The following is a 14,844-nucleotide window of genomic DNA, read 5'->3' as shown; positions in this document are numbered from 1 at the left end:
ACGTTCTGTATTTTGCTTGTTGCAGCCCATCAGAACTTCCCCTTACAGACCGAGAAATGGAGATCCTCAACAAAACAACTAATATGACTCAGTCCAACGAGCTACTGACTGACTCCATGGATGAAGAAGTTGCACCTCCTAAACCCCCTCTGCCTAGCATTCGTGTGGCAGAAAACAGGTAATACTGGCCAACCAGCTGACTGAAAAATACCAGTGGCTCTTAACCATCTTCTTGTTTTTTAAACAATCTTGGCAAAATGTGCACAAGAGAGGTCATGAGGAGGGTTAGTGATGCTTCTGAATTTCCAGTCCTCCAGAGTAATTCTTCCCTGCTTCTGGACTCCTGTTTATGACTTTGTGTTCTCTCTGTCCTGTTTTGAGCATTCCTCTTCATTATCTGTGTTTTCCTTTCCTTCTTTTTATGTGAGGATAGTGCCATGCCCCAAGACCCATACAAGAGAACCTTCTTTAAAACTACATGAACACCACACCATACAACAGTGTCTTGTGCTGTTGTATCCAGTGGGAAATGTTCTGTCCTGCACATCCAGGATGTTCTGTGTTACTTATTGGCTTAAGAGTGAAAGGAGCCAATAGTGCATGAAAAAAATCTTTTACTTGGTTGTTCTTACCCTGTTCTATGAGTAACCACGTGAAAGTTTCTACATTCTATTTTGAGAAGGAAGAGAAAACCCCCTATTTGCAGGTTTTTGGTCTGTGTGTATGATGTTTTTCTGCTCTTGTGCTGGCACTAATGAATGGTGTGAAAAAATACATGTCCTGTGCTAATTTGAAAATGTGGCATCAAGGGCTGTGGCTGGCAAAAAGAATCACATTTCTATGTATTTTATGAATTCTCACGGGTTATATAAAGATGTCCTGGTATGTTCCAGGAACAGAGTATGTATGCTCTTGGGAAACTCGCTGCTTGATGATTACCAGAATTATGTGTCATTAAAAGCAAAACCTAAAAATGCAGTGGTTAAAATGTCACAAGTTACTGCTAATGTGTGTATCTGAGGCAGATTCATGCCAAAACATGGTCCCTCACCATACACATACACTGACCATCTTGTTCCTGGAGGGTCACCAAGAGAGTAAAAGGGTAGAAAAAAGAATTTTCCTATCCTGCACATTTTTGAAACTTTGTACATTTTTCAAACCTGGAAGGCTTGAGGAGGAGGGACTTCTGTGAATGGAAACAGTATTTGAGTCAACCAAAACATTTAATATGGATTTTCACCACTTTATTGAGAAATAATTACTGTGCTAATTAGTCCCAGTAAAAACAATATTTAAAACAGCAATTGTTTTTGTTTGAGAAATACCAACTTTTTTCCAACTTTAAAAAATAACTCACTGAACAGGACCTTACCTGTGAGAATATTCTTAAATTGACATTTGTTACTGGGTACACTGCTGAATAGCTCCTGGCAGCTTTGGACCTGGGAGCTTTGAGCCTGGCAAGTCAAACACTTTCTAGAAAATGAGCTCGTGAAGGCTCGAGGAGTCTTTTTGCTGGAAGAATAATGGGAGCATCGATGCCTGTTGTGTCTTGCAGCCCTCCACCAGCATTGCCCCCTAAAAAACGGCAGTCGGCACCTTCCCCAACCAGAGTGGCAGTTGTGGCCCCCATGAGTCGAGCCACCAGTGGGTCCAGTTTACCAGTTGGAATCAACAGACAGGTAATGGTGTAACCCCTTTGGGAAAGCCAAGGGAAACGTGCTGTGAACTGTAGGAAAAGCTCAGAGAGATGCTGGGACCTGCAGCCACGTGGTTCCCTGCACGCCTCTAGTTGTCCCAAACAGCCTGGTACAGGAGAGCTCTGGAGCACGAGTTTTAGTGTCAGGAACATCAGTATAATAAAGAATATGAGCAGCTTAATTTTTTTTTACAGTGTTGTTGGATTTAATTAACAAATTGCTACAAGCTTTGTTGCCTTCAGCTGTAGCAGAGTGTGAGGATGTGAGTAGTGGAATAGCCCAGGCTGCAGAGCAGCTGGCTGAGCTCACCAGCATCTCAGAAGTCTGTATTCATCCAGGCACAATTTAAAACATCTTTTAACCCAAGCAGTAGTTTGGGCAACTGCTCTGACCACTGCTGGTGCTTTGGGGAAACTTGTAAATGGTCTGGTAGGAAAACGGATGACTTGGATTGGGTGTGTTCCTCATATTCCGTCACTTGTACTAGTTTGGTGTTTATGAGGTTAAATGGTTGGGTTTGCTTTACACATTCAGGAACTTACTAACTCAGCAATGAGGACCTGAATCATATTAAATTGCACCAAAGTCAAATCTTGTCCTCATCCCCAAAGCCTCAGCTCTGGCTTAGGGAGTCTCTGCTGTCGGTTGGCTGACCCAGAAAAAGCTGTGGCAGTTCCTCAGTTACGAGTACAATCACACTTGGGCTCTTTTGCAGGAGTGGGAATACTTGAGGGGTTCACTTGCAGGTTGATAAGCCTGAGGTAATTTCCAAAATAGAAATGTAAGTCATAGGCCCAGGAAGCTGTATCTCGCTATAGCTTATTTTCCCTTTGCATGCACCTAAGCTAACCAAATACTTGGTAGAGCTCCAGTTATTTGATGAGAAATCTTGCATTCTGGTTACCTACTATGAGTGTTTTGAGAAGCAGCCATCAGATGTGTAGTGGTGAGGAACTTGGTCATCTTCTCAGCTTCTGTCAAGTCCACTGTGGGTCACAGCACACCCTGCCTGGAAGCAAGAGTACAGAGAGCTCCCTGACGTGGGCCCTTTACCAAATCAGATGTTTTCTGTGGCCCTGACAAGTTTGTGTATCTAGAGAGGGCGAGCAGCACTGATCCTCTGCCCTCTTGGTTTACTTAATGTGAGGTGTTTGCTCCTCGACCTGCTTCTTTCTTGCTAGCGAGTTGCCAAGAATGACAGCGCTTTGATTTTTTTTTTTACTTCAGGATTTTGATGTTGACTGCTACGCCCAGAGAAGGTTGTCGGGGGGAAGCCACTCCTACGGGGGGGAATCTCCTCGCCTCTCTCCGTGCAGTAGCATTGGCAAACTCAGCAAGTCCGATGAGCAGCTCTCTTCCCTGGACCGTGACAGCGGCCAATGCTCGCGCAACACAAGCTGTGAAACGTTAGGTAAGCAGAGGGGGGGGTTGTCCAGGGCTGCCAGAGGAGCCCCCTTCACTCTCGTTTGGGAGCTGTCGTAGCTGTGATGCAGAAGTAAATGGATTGTGCTTGCAACTGTCATCGTGTAGTTGCTGCAGGCGGTTCTGTGCAGCATTGTATTCTGCCAGATAGGAAAAAGCCCAAGGGAATGTGTTTCCCCAGCTATAGATGATTGTGTTCAAACTCAGTTCAGCTCTCAAGTGGAATGTTTTGTTGATTTCAGCCTTGTCTGCGAAAATGACAGTTCTGGTAGACTCAAGCGATGTTGTTCCAATGTACTGGGAAAGAAAATAAAAATATAAATATGAAACATAAATAATCTCTGCAATGAGCTACCTATTATTTGTTTGCTAGTGTAAAGAAATAATGACAAGAGTTTTATTAAGGCTGGAAGTTACAGAAGGTGTAGCAAAAGGGGCCCTGCTGCAAGGAACTACCACTCTGATTAAATGAGCTGCTTAATTAAGTGATGGAGTGGGAGGGGCAGGACTGAGAAGGGCTAAACAGTAAAAGAAATAAACTAATGCCTCATTCTCCTGTTTAACCAGATCAATCGGATCACTATGATCCGGACTATGAATTCCTGCAGCAGGACCTCTCGAACGCTGACCAGATCCCTCAGCAGGTGCCAGGTATCCTCAGCCCGTTGCCAGAATCCTTGGGTGAGTCTGGCTCCCCTTTCCATGGACACGCTTTCCAGCTCCCGCAGGGCAGCTCCCCTCCGCTGGAATTCTGCAGCCTCTCGGGAGCGGCGCAGCCAACAGAGACTCCTCCAGCTTTACCAGAAAAGAAGAGGAGGAGTGCAGCCTCTCAGACTTCAGATAACTCGGGCTGCAGGGTGTCCTACGAGAGGCACCCTTCCCAGTACGACAACATCTCGGAGGATGACATGCAGAATGCAGTGTCGGTGCCATCAGTACCCTTCACGCCGTTTGCTGCTGTTTTGCCTTTCCAGCAAGGAAACTCTTCAGCACCAGTTGAATTCATCGCTGACTTTGCTGCTCCAGATTCTAACAGTGACCCAGAGAAGCCACCGCCTTTGCCAGAGAAGAAAAACAAACACAGTAAGCAAGTTCTTGTGTTTTTGTTTTACCCTTCCTTCTCCTTGCAGTTGTGCTTCTGATGACCGCTAATTAATGGTGACGCCGAGGTAATGCCCTTGTTTATGTGAGGCTGAGTTTCAAAATCAGTCAGTGTCAAAGGCATGGAAGGGAAGTGACAGTCCTTTGGCGAGCAGGAGCAATCCAGGCCTGGGGGAGCTGGTGTCATGCAGCATCTTCATTACTGTAGTGAGACCATTTTACTTCTCTGTTTACCTGAGTGCAAATCTTTGAGGCACTCTGCCTTGCAGATCTTCCTGCTTTATCCTCCCTTTTAATGTCCTGTTCCTTCCCTCTGCCCCCATTTTATGAATGTTTTCCCACTGCAGAAAAGAATTGAGTACTCTGCAAGAGCTCGGCAAAAGGGCTGCTTTTCTGGCCAAAACCGAGCATTGCCAGAGCAGTTATTTGGCAACAGGAACAGTCACCTAGATAGCTGTGCAAGACACCACTGTTAACCTAGTGTCCAGTACTGCTGGTTTGCTATGGGATCTCATTTCCTTTGGATGCCTAAGCATTTCCCACATCATTAAAATGAGCAGCCTCTAAACACAGAGGCTCGCCATCCCCAGCCAGCCTCCTGGCACACCAGTACTGACTGGGACTCAAGCTCACGGCCTTATTCTGATTTCCTTCGTGTTCATGGCTGACAACATGTGAAACCTCTTGCTGATTTCCTTCGTGTTCATGGCTGACAACATGGGAAACCTCTTGCCATGGCAAGAAAAAGCAGCCATGCTGATCCTTCAAGGAAGGCTGTGGGCTGTAGAGTGAGATCCAGCAGAAGTTAGCTTACTAGCCAGCGTTAGTGGACTAGTCACTGGCTTGCTTTGCAGTTGTACGTTGCATTTGGATTAAAGGCATTATGTTGTATGGCTGGCAGCCCAAGGGAAGAGCTGATTGAAAAGTGCTGAGTTGCCCTTCTGACTCATTTCTGCAGTTTGTAGTCTTTTTGCTGAGAATAAGGTGGAAGTGGGATGGGTGTGTTGTGCGGCAGGGTCAGTATTCTGTCCATTTCTGTGGTAGTTTACTGAGCCAGTTGCTTTTTTAAAAAAATGCATTGGCTGAAAGCATTTCCATTATCCCTACCAAAGTGACCAGTCCACACTGGTAACCCTCTGGGATTTTAATCAGACCATGAGGTTTGACCCACCTGAAAGTGTGAAGGTCTCGTAGTTCGGTGTCCCCATACACAGAAAATCACTTTTGTCCCTCTCTGGTGAGCAAGATACTGAAAGCAGCTGTAAAGGAGCTTAGATGTTTGTCTGTAGACACCAGAAAGGAAATAAAAGCTGGCACAGGGCATGGCCAGGGTCGTTTGTTCTGGGTGGTGCTGTTCAAAATACTCTTCTGCAGTACGGGCTGCAAGGGGGTGTGATGCAGAGGCTCCTTGCTGTAGGATCAGCCCCTTGTGGACTCTGCACACCCCTACCAGGGGCTGGGTCCGGGTGTTTTTGCACCGTGCAGGCTGGGATGGGTGCAGGGAAATGCACCTCTGTGCACGTAGGCAGCTCTAGCAGGGGGAGACGCCCGTGGCAATCTTGGGTAAGAGGCAATTTGACAGTTGAAAGAGAGACCTGGGTTGTTTACTTTTCCCTTTAAGCCTCCTGTCTTTGTTTTCTGTAATCATATGAGATGTCAAGGAGTTACTTAAAGACAATTTTAAAAGCTATCTTCTCATTTAATGCCTGTGCACACTTTTAACCTCAATACCAAGGCCATGTATGTGAATTCTCTTTGACGTTAGAATAGAGTTAATTGTCATCTGTAATCTAGCACTATCAGAAGCTCTTGGGCTATTGATCAGATTGCATTGTTAGCAAAATGTAGAAGCTGTTCTCTCATGTGTTGTCAGCTCTGATGGTTTGATAAAGCATCCTTGCTGCAAAGCTTGTGTTAGTATTTGGGCTGATACCTTACTGCTACAGATTTTTTAATTGCATTCATGTGACACTGAGAACTTGTTTTAGATTGTATTTGCTCCACAGTATATCACACCGCAGATCTGTGGTGGTTAGTTTTACTTTTATTTTCAACATTAAAAGGGCAGTAAAATGTTACTCAGGATGTATGGTAGCACCCAGGATTTTTTTGCCTGCAGGCTGATGCATGTAGATATTCTTGTGTAATCACATCAGTGAGGCAGTGCTGCTTCCACAACTCCAACAAACTCCTGGGATCCGGAGAAGAGGCATGAATTTATTAAAAAGATCTAGAGGTCTCAGAGGTGGGACTTAGTTGTACTCCCTTAGTTGTGGGTCATCTTTTGGTAATTGGTGGGAAATGTTTCAGCAGAGACTTTGATGGTCTTTTAATTGATGATATACAGCAAATCCTGCTTGAGTTAACCATGTGTGTTGCTATGAGCTGTGCTCAGAGGGACCTCCAAGAGTTGACTTCTGTATAATTTAAACAGAGGAGTGATAAGCCTTTTAGTCTGGCATGAATTATTCTTATTTTACTGTGCTGTAAGAGTACATGTTACTGTGCTAAGGCCAGATTACTCCAGACTTTGCTTGAGCACCAGCATTGTGCTCCGGCTGCACAAGACATGGACGTGGAGCAGCTTCTGCCATGAAGAGCTCAGAGTCAGAAATAACAAGGTCCTCCCCCCAAAACAGCTTGGAAACTAGTGGTGAGGCACTTATTCATGTTTCCCTCCCTGTCAGTGGGAACAAAATGCAGCCTGGTGCCCCGTGAGCAGCTGGTATTTAACTGCAGGAACCACGCTGCGGGCAGCCTGGGCTTAGCCAGCGGATAATGTGAGTTCTTTGAAAAACAGCTCTCCTCCCGGAGGTGACAGCAAAGACTGGCTTATTTGACCTTGACTTCTCCAGTGAGTTGATGTGGAGGACAGCTTAAGAATTGCCAGTATTTCGGCTCTTGCCCATGCACACAAATCTGTGGTGCTTGTTCGGGGCCGGTTGTAACACAGGCTGCTGACACAGCGCCAGGAGTTGGGCTGGACCTTCAGTGAGTCCTCTGCAGCGGGTACTGCTGTGCCTTACCTGTACTGTAGACCTGCCTTATGGCTGGGAAACTTCTAGCAATTCCTTGCAGACCCCAATAACCACTGGTCTGAGGGTGTTCTCCTTGTAAGACGTGGCTTTGCTGCCTTCTCTCCTCTCCTGTAGTTGCTTCCAGGACCAGGGGCTGCTCTCCCCATCCTAGAGCATCGGCCACACAGCGAGTGTGGTTAGAAATCCCTGAGCAGCTTTAGCTCCTTCAGAAACAACAGCCAAGGCACTGCAAGCAGATTGCTGGGAAGGTGTTCCTAGCCTCAGTCTGAGCCTTTTTTTTTTTTTTTTTAAATTTTGAATATTTTCTGTCTGGGTTCAGAACTGACATAAGCTGGGCATGGTGCTGTGATGGGAGAGGTTTCTCTCTCACGCCTCGCTCCTCTCCCGAGGTGCTGCCTTGAGACTCTGTCATTCCAGCCCAGCTGCTCACCGAGGAGGTTGCGGCCCCGTCTCTCCCTCTGCTCAGCGTCGCTGCAGGGCGTGCAGCCTGGTCTGAGCTGGTGATGTAATTTCCCATCTGCTTTTTGAATTTCTGCCTTGTTAAAAACCACAGCAGAGAGGGAAGGGGATGGAGGGAGAGGGGGGAGAGAAGACCCTTTGCAAACAGCTGTCTCAGGAGTGGTCCTGCTCCCTTACTCTCTTGTGATGCCCATTTTAATTTTTGCTCTGCTTTGTGTTTCACCATCCCAACTGTTTTTCACTTCACCTAAAAACAGAGAAGATGACAAAGTAGAGGCAGACACGCTCACCCGCCCTGGGCTAGTTGTAACAAGCAAGGCAGGGGAGCTGCCATGGCGATGGGATGCATTAGCCTCGTAAAGAGCTGAGATAAAAGAGCTCTTCATTATTCCCTTGCAGATTGAGTTAAGGCTCTCAACAGCATTCAGCCTTACTACCTTGAGTTACAGTAATTTAATTTTACGCAAGTGTCTAATGCGATACCCTTTTCACCGACACTTCCCGAGTTGTAGTGTCACACAGATGTCTGTGCCCAGGAACTCACAGTGTGATCCCAAGTGTTGTCTCCAGATCTGGACAGCAAAGCGCTGGTTTTGTAGGTAACTCCACTTGAAGGGTTGCTCTGAATTCGAATGTCTGCTGCATTATACCAGGGCTGCCAAGCCTGACTTCTTGGCTTTTGTCTTACTCAGTTGATGAGCTCTCAAAATGCGGTCTTTTCCCTCGAGCTCTTGTCCTCTACACTTCTCCAAGGAGTCTTGATCCTTAGTTCACTTTGCTGCTAGAGAATTATCTTTCATAAGCCGCCTTTACGTCTTCTCTAAAGTTGTAGTATGATACCAAGGCATTTTTCAGGCCATGGGTATTAATAGCAGTACCTTAGTCAACCAAATCACTGATATTTGAAAACAGCATTTTAGCAATTCAGTATTTTCTACATCGAGAGTCCTTCACCATGATTTCAAATAACAGAATATCACCAGAATGTGCTTCTTTTCACTGAAATTCATGGGTGTGAGCAAATTTGATCTTGGCTCTAACACAAGGGCCGACAGCAGCAGAGGAGTGGGTACAAACACACACCGACACGCATGTGCCTGCAGTTTGAAACCTCTGTCACGCTCCCTTCAAGAAGGAGAGGTCCAAACCAGCCAGGGTGGTGACTCTCCTCTGAGAAGTGGTGCTGGGAAGCTGGGAGGATGATGGGGGGAGGAAGAGGAGCAGGGTTCGGGTAGCAGGGGGTATTGGAGGTCAGAAATTCAGCAGCCTTGGCAGAACAGTGTGGGAGCTGGCAGTACTGTGGGACACGGGACAGGTTGTCTATGGGGTCACAGGATGGGGACAGCAGCTGTTACCGGTTGGGATTGAAATCCATCACCTGAGGTTTCCTGCGCTCCCATTGCTGCAACTCTTTATTATTTCATTTTTTTCCTTTATTTTTTGGAGGAGGGACGTCGTTGTGTGCGAAGGGGCAGCTGCCTTCGCTCCGTTTCTAAATCGAGTTTAAAATTTTAGAGGAAATCTGAAAAAAGGTGCAAAAGACAGGTGCAAAGCGACTCCTTCCTGCCAACACGTTTGCAGGGCTGCATCCTGTTTGAGACGGGCTGGCCCGGGGAGCTGCCTTGGCAGGTGAACAGAGGGCTTTGCCTCGCAGCGAGTGTGGGAACCGGCTTCGCGATGTGCGAATGCTGCATTGTGGTCGTCGTATTTATAGCTTTCACTGAAGTCATCCATTCATTTCAGCTCTACCACTGAAATGCCAGCAGAAGCTGAATAATTGCCACCTAATGACCAGATTCACAAAAACTGACAACTGCTTGTTTATCAGGAAGAAGGGAGGAATGATCACAGAGTATCTTGTGCGTGGCAGCCTATTTACAAAAAAGGACTTGGTTAGTCCTTTTTATGACACTTAAATACATCTATTGCTCCTGTTTCTCAGGTATATAGAGGAGAGCTCATTATTTGTTTTACATTTATTAAGTGCACTTCTGATCCTTAATAATTCTGGGGTTTTGTAGTAGTCTTTCTATGACGTTGGGTGTCATTCTCCCCCTCCAGTACCTAAATATTGCAGCAGTAATTAATCTTCTGTCAGAGCTGCATAGGCAGACATGTGTGGGATTTTTTTCATAGATTTTTTGGAAGGGTATTGTACAGGTGGAAAGGTCCTCTAAATGAGATTTGATCCCATTTAATATTGCCATTGAACCACATCTCAGAAATGCTTTTGAATCGGTTGGATTCAAGAGCTGGAGATGATAAGATGGCTTTAAAACAAGATGGATGGTAGCAAAGGGTGTTGGATTTGAGCTAAGGAGGTGGGAAAACACGGTCAGTGGCACTTTTGAAAGGCAAGTCTCTTGTGCCAGCATTGGCAGTGACATTTAAGTAGCTAAGGGAGAGGTACACCCAGTCTCACAGGTAGATGTTCTCTGATAACAGTTTTATCAGCTTGCTAGAATGGAGAAAGGTGGTAAGCCCCCTCATTTGAGAAATCTTGCTGACTACAGAGACTTATTATAGGCACTGGAATTATTATAGATTTATTGTCAAGGTTGCATCTTTGCACAAGATGATTTGTGGCTCCTAGAAAGCAGACTGAAGTTAATCTGTTTCTTTTGGTGGCTCTGGGCATTAGCTGTTGAGGAATATTCTCAAAATTGCTGTGGATTACATGAGGAAGGGATTTGGGTTAAGTGTCAGTGAATCAGACTTCCCCAGTAGCTTTTTGGGAGATCTCACTGTTTTAACCAAAAGCATTGGCAGATATGTCTGTGGCCTGCGATTTTGTCTGTTGTGCTCTGTCTTGGAGGATGGGATCTTGAGATCCTTTCTTGCAAGGAGGATAGCAGCAGACTCAGTGAGCTACCTGTGAACACAGCACGGATGCTGCACTGCTCCTGGCCTGCAGCAAAGCCCAAATAAGAGCGGCACGGCCTTATTCTTACTTTATTTTGGGAATGCCTGCTTGTTGCAGCTGCAGCATGTGGACCAGGAGCAGTGACGTGACCTTTTTTTTTGCAGTGATGGCGTATATGCAGTTTGTGGAAGACTACTCAGAGCCGCAGCCGTCCATGTTCTACCAGACCCCTCAGAACGAGCACATCTACCAGCAGAAGAACAAGCACCTCATGGAAGTCTATGGGTTCAACGACAGCTTTATCAGCTCGGACCCCTCTCAAGATCTGGCACCTCCTCCTGCTCTCCCACCGAAGCAGCGGCAGCTGGTGAGTGAGATGCGCGGTGCCCTCCCCGGCAGGGCCCACCAGCCTCCCAGGAACAGCTCTGCTCTCGCTGCTCCTCTTCCTGACAGGCTGCAGTGGTGGGAGGATGGCTCGTCCCTGTTACCACATCGTGCTCCTTGGCATCTTGTTAACCTGTTTTTAGGCATTTTGCATCATCTACTTTGAGCTCCTTTCTAACCCCACCTTCAGACTGTTCCCCATAAGCACTGAAAAGTCCTAAAATGCCCTAAAAATGAAACGCTAGTCTTCCACATGGCGTGGCTGAATCCGTGCCAGGCTCCAGGCTTGTGTAACGACAACTGCTTTGAAGACTTTGACACGCTGGGCAACGCGATTTTCAAGAGATTGCTGTGCTGATGTACCCAGTGCTGTTTTGAAACTGTTGTCAAGGATGCCACTAATAATAACCGTTTAAACATAATAACTGGTTTTGTGGCTCAGTCGTTGCCAGAGACACAGAACTTTGGTGTAGCCATTAACTCATGCATGTTTTCTCCACATTAGTCCCCCTTGTGTGCTTCAGGATTTTACCTGTTTTTCAGTCTTCTGCTGGCCTTCCCAGACTGCCACCACAAAAAGGCACATCCACAAGTGTCTGTGTGCTGGGTGGTGGGTTTAACAGTCCAGCCAGTGCCATTTTCCATGTGGGGGGTGTGAAATCCTGGCCTCAGTGATGGCAGCATCCTCAGTGGAGCTGGGATTTTGTCCTATTTCTTTTTAAGAGTCTTCCTTCCTTTTTAAATTTTTGGGGTTTTTTTTAACTCCAACCTTAGGGCTTTTGTTTATATGCATTATCTGGTTTGCTCTAATTAAAAAAAAATTTGCATCTTTTGTGCTGATGTAGCTAACTTAAATTGGCCATGGCTTTAACAAAACAAGAGGAAATGTGGGAACAGAGCCATGGTCTTACCATCATGAGGGCGACTGTTGCAATATTTCTTCATGCTGTCTGTGCTAAAGTTGACTGTCCTAGGGTGTTATTTTATAATCCAATGGGAAAAGCAACCGAGAACTCTAATTTTGGGATTTGCATTACTGCATTCCTGTGATGCAGGTAGGAGTTCTAAAAAGATAAAGTAACATTTCCAGCTAAGCTAAATGGAGTATTATGATTTTGTGCTTTCTGGGATGAGACCTTAAGCAGATGGGACAGTGGCGTTTTACAGGGACACAGAAGAGTCTTCAGGACTCCTCTCTGAAGGATCAGGGAGTTCTCCAGAGGCTGTGGTTCCCTCGTCAGTGTGATCCTTGCACTGTCACTTGTACCTTGTAGTCCCTTGCCCTGCCTCCTCCCAGAGGTAGCTACACTCTAGTGATGGTTTCCAGTGGTGACTTGGTCAGCACGATCGTGAGGGAGGGTGTGCAAAGCACAGATTTACTGTAGCCATTGTGCAGAAGGGAAACTGCTCCTTTTCTGAATTTGACAGCTGAACCAAAGCGTTTCTTTGCTGCCCCTTAATCATTATCTGGGTAGCCAAGTTGTCACTGGTTTGACCACTAGATGTTCTTGTCATCTTGCAAGTGGATACCTTCAAGGTGTTGCTTGCAGTTCCCCTGAAGCAAAGGTTTCTTCAAGTGCAGGCTCTCACCCTCACCTTCATCTCGCTGTTGGGAAGGTGGTACAAGCAGATGGTGGCTTATTCAACAATCACCATAAAAGCCATGAGACTCTTCTTCCTCTGCTCCTGCTGCCATGAGAGTTTCTGAAACAGCAAAATCACCCAGGCATGAGCTACTCAAGCAGTAGGCAAGTTTTCCTGGGTGGACTCCTCTATAAAATAATAATTAGGGAGTCCTTTCTTGTGAGCTTTGGATCTGATTTATGAAACAGTTGTACATTGCATTGAACGATTCAGAGCTGAGAAAACCTACATATACCTTAGCCTCCCTCACACTCCTTATTATAGTGGAATTTAGGAGAAATTCCTTAGTAGTATTTGTTACTTCCCTCTTGTGCAAATGATATATTAGGAGAAATTCCTTAGTAGTATTTGTTACTTACAGTGTAATATCTCCCTCTTGTGCAAATGATACATCGTTTTGGATTGGACTGAGAAATGGCTGGACATCACTGTTATCCCGTGTCCCAGTGGTACCAGTGATGGCCCATAGATCACACTGGAAAGACTAAGTTCCCAGTCTGCAAGTAGAGTCAGCTGCTTAATGGGTAGGAGAAAGAGCCAGTTCCTCCTTTGGGCATCTGCCCCCCGGTGTTGCTTGCAGTTCCCCTGAAGCGAAGGTTTCTTCAAGTGCAGGCTCTCACCCTCACCTTCATCTTGCTGTTGAGAAGGTGGTGCAAGCAGATGGTGGCTTATTCAACAGTCACCATAAAAGCCATGAGACTCTTGTTCCTCTGCTCCTGCTGCCATGAGAGTTTCTGAAACAGCAAATCACCCAGGCATGAGCTACTCAAGCAGTAGGCAAGTTTTCCTGGGTGGACTCCTCTATAAAATAATAATTAGGGAGTCCTTTCTTGTGAGCTTTGGATCTGATTTATGAAACAGTTGTACATTACATTGAACAATTCAGAGCTGAGAAAACCTACATATACCTTAGCCTCCCTCACACTCCTTATTATAGTGGAATTTAGGAGAAATTCCTTAGTAGTATTTGTTACTTCCCTCTTGTGCAAATGATATATTGTTTTGGATTGGACTGAGAAATGGCTGGACATCATTGTTATCCCCTGTCCCAGCGGTACCAGTGAGGGCCCACAGATCACACTGGAAAGACCAAGTTCCCAGTCTGCAAGTAGAGTCAGCTGCTTAATGGGTAGGAGAAAGAGCCAGTTCCTCCTTTGGGAATCTGCCCCCCACGCCATGGGGAAGAAAGGGCAGGGAGGAGCAGCTTGTCTCTCCCGCAGCAGCCATCCATGGGTGAATTGGAAGGGGGAGGCGGGAGTTTATTTTTAAGGGATTTGTGAAACAAAGACGATTTGAACTGTGATTTTTGTCATGCCTCTTGAGCTCAAGAAAGGCATATTGGTGAGTCTGGCTTTGATGAACTGTATGAATAGCTGTTTGTTTAGCAAGCCATTATATGCATTGTTTTACGGTTAGCGTTTCTTATCCTTTTTATTCATAGCCTTTTCTGTGCTCTCTTTCTTTGTGTCTTCTGTCTCTTGCTTTCTTCCCCCTCTTCAGCAGGCCTCCTATGCTGCCTCTTCTTTCTCTTCTGTCTCCTACTGTGTCCAGCAAACTAAAGTGCCCTTCACCCCCGAGGACAGCGGTGCCACTCAGGGCCTCACTATGTCAGTCTCTAACTCCTTTCTCAACCGGCACAGCTCCTTTCCTGTGCATTCGGTGAGTTGCTCTCTGCACCTTCATGTGTGTGTATTTGTGTTGGTGAAACGCTCGTGTGCTAATTCTGTGCTTACGTGGGTTGCAAGGTGAAGGTGAAGGTTCTCTGGGGGGGCTTTTGAACTCATGTAGTAATCAGCCAGGTGTGAAAAACTGTGTAAATCTTAATAACTGAAGCATGGGGCGGGGAGGAGTGGCTTTCATTACTTTAAACAAACATCAATATTGGCATTTGCAGTGAGGGACTGGCAAAGGAGAGCTGCTCTGTGTGCCCAGGCACACTGCATTGACCTGTGTGTTCCCCAGGCTGCACCTTGGAGCTGCAAAGTTGTTTTTTTTTATTCTGTTGCACAACGTCAGCGATGTGGATGAGTCGATTAAAGGCTGCTGTGTGATTCTGGCCTTTGGAGAAATAACAAGAAGCCATGCCCAAAATACATGGATTTAGTCAAACGTATGGAAGAGTGGCTGCAGCTCCTTAATTATTTTTTTTCTTGAAAATGGCCTCGACTGGATCTTTCATCTTATATTTGCTTGCCTGCTTCTCTTCACATCCCTGTGGTCCCAAACAAGC

At 46.0% G+C, this 14,844-nt stretch overlaps 1 protein-coding gene across 6 annotated transcripts in view; it reads left to right on the top strand.

Annotated features, from left to right (window-relative positions):
- RAPGEF1 (Rap guanine nucleotide exchange factor 1) overlaps positions 1-14,844 on the top strand; it is an 84,859-nt gene that overhangs the window by 45,100 nt on the left and 24,915 nt on the right. For 2 of the 6 annotated variants that reach the window (XM_014943055.1, XM_014943053.1), the window contains exons 6-11: positions 26-178; positions 1,562-1,685; positions 2,931-3,114; positions 3,693-4,208; positions 10,751-10,953; positions 14,118-14,273. In XM_014943055.1, coding sequence (XP_014798541.1) covers positions 26-178; positions 1,562-1,685; positions 2,931-3,114; positions 3,693-4,208; positions 10,751-10,953; positions 14,118-14,273 — 1,336 coding nt within the window. Of the gene's footprint in view, positions 1-25; positions 179-1,561; positions 1,686-2,930; positions 3,115-3,692; positions 4,209-10,750; positions 10,954-14,114; positions 14,274-14,844 lie in introns of all 6 variants that reach the window. The other 4 variants (XM_014943054.1, XM_014943052.1, XM_014943057.1 and 1 more) reach the window with 2 other exon arrangements.

Source organism: Calidris pugnax, unplaced genomic scaffold (genome assembly GCF_001431845.1).
Source record: "Calidris pugnax isolate Ruff unplaced genomic scaffold, ASM143184v1 scaffold102, whole genome shotgun sequence".
NCBI classification, from domain to species: Eukaryota; Metazoa; Chordata; class Aves; order Charadriiformes; family Scolopacidae; genus Calidris; species Calidris pugnax.
The sequence above is the reverse complement of the archived record's forward strand: the minus strand, read 5'-3'. Positions and strand labels throughout refer to the sequence as shown.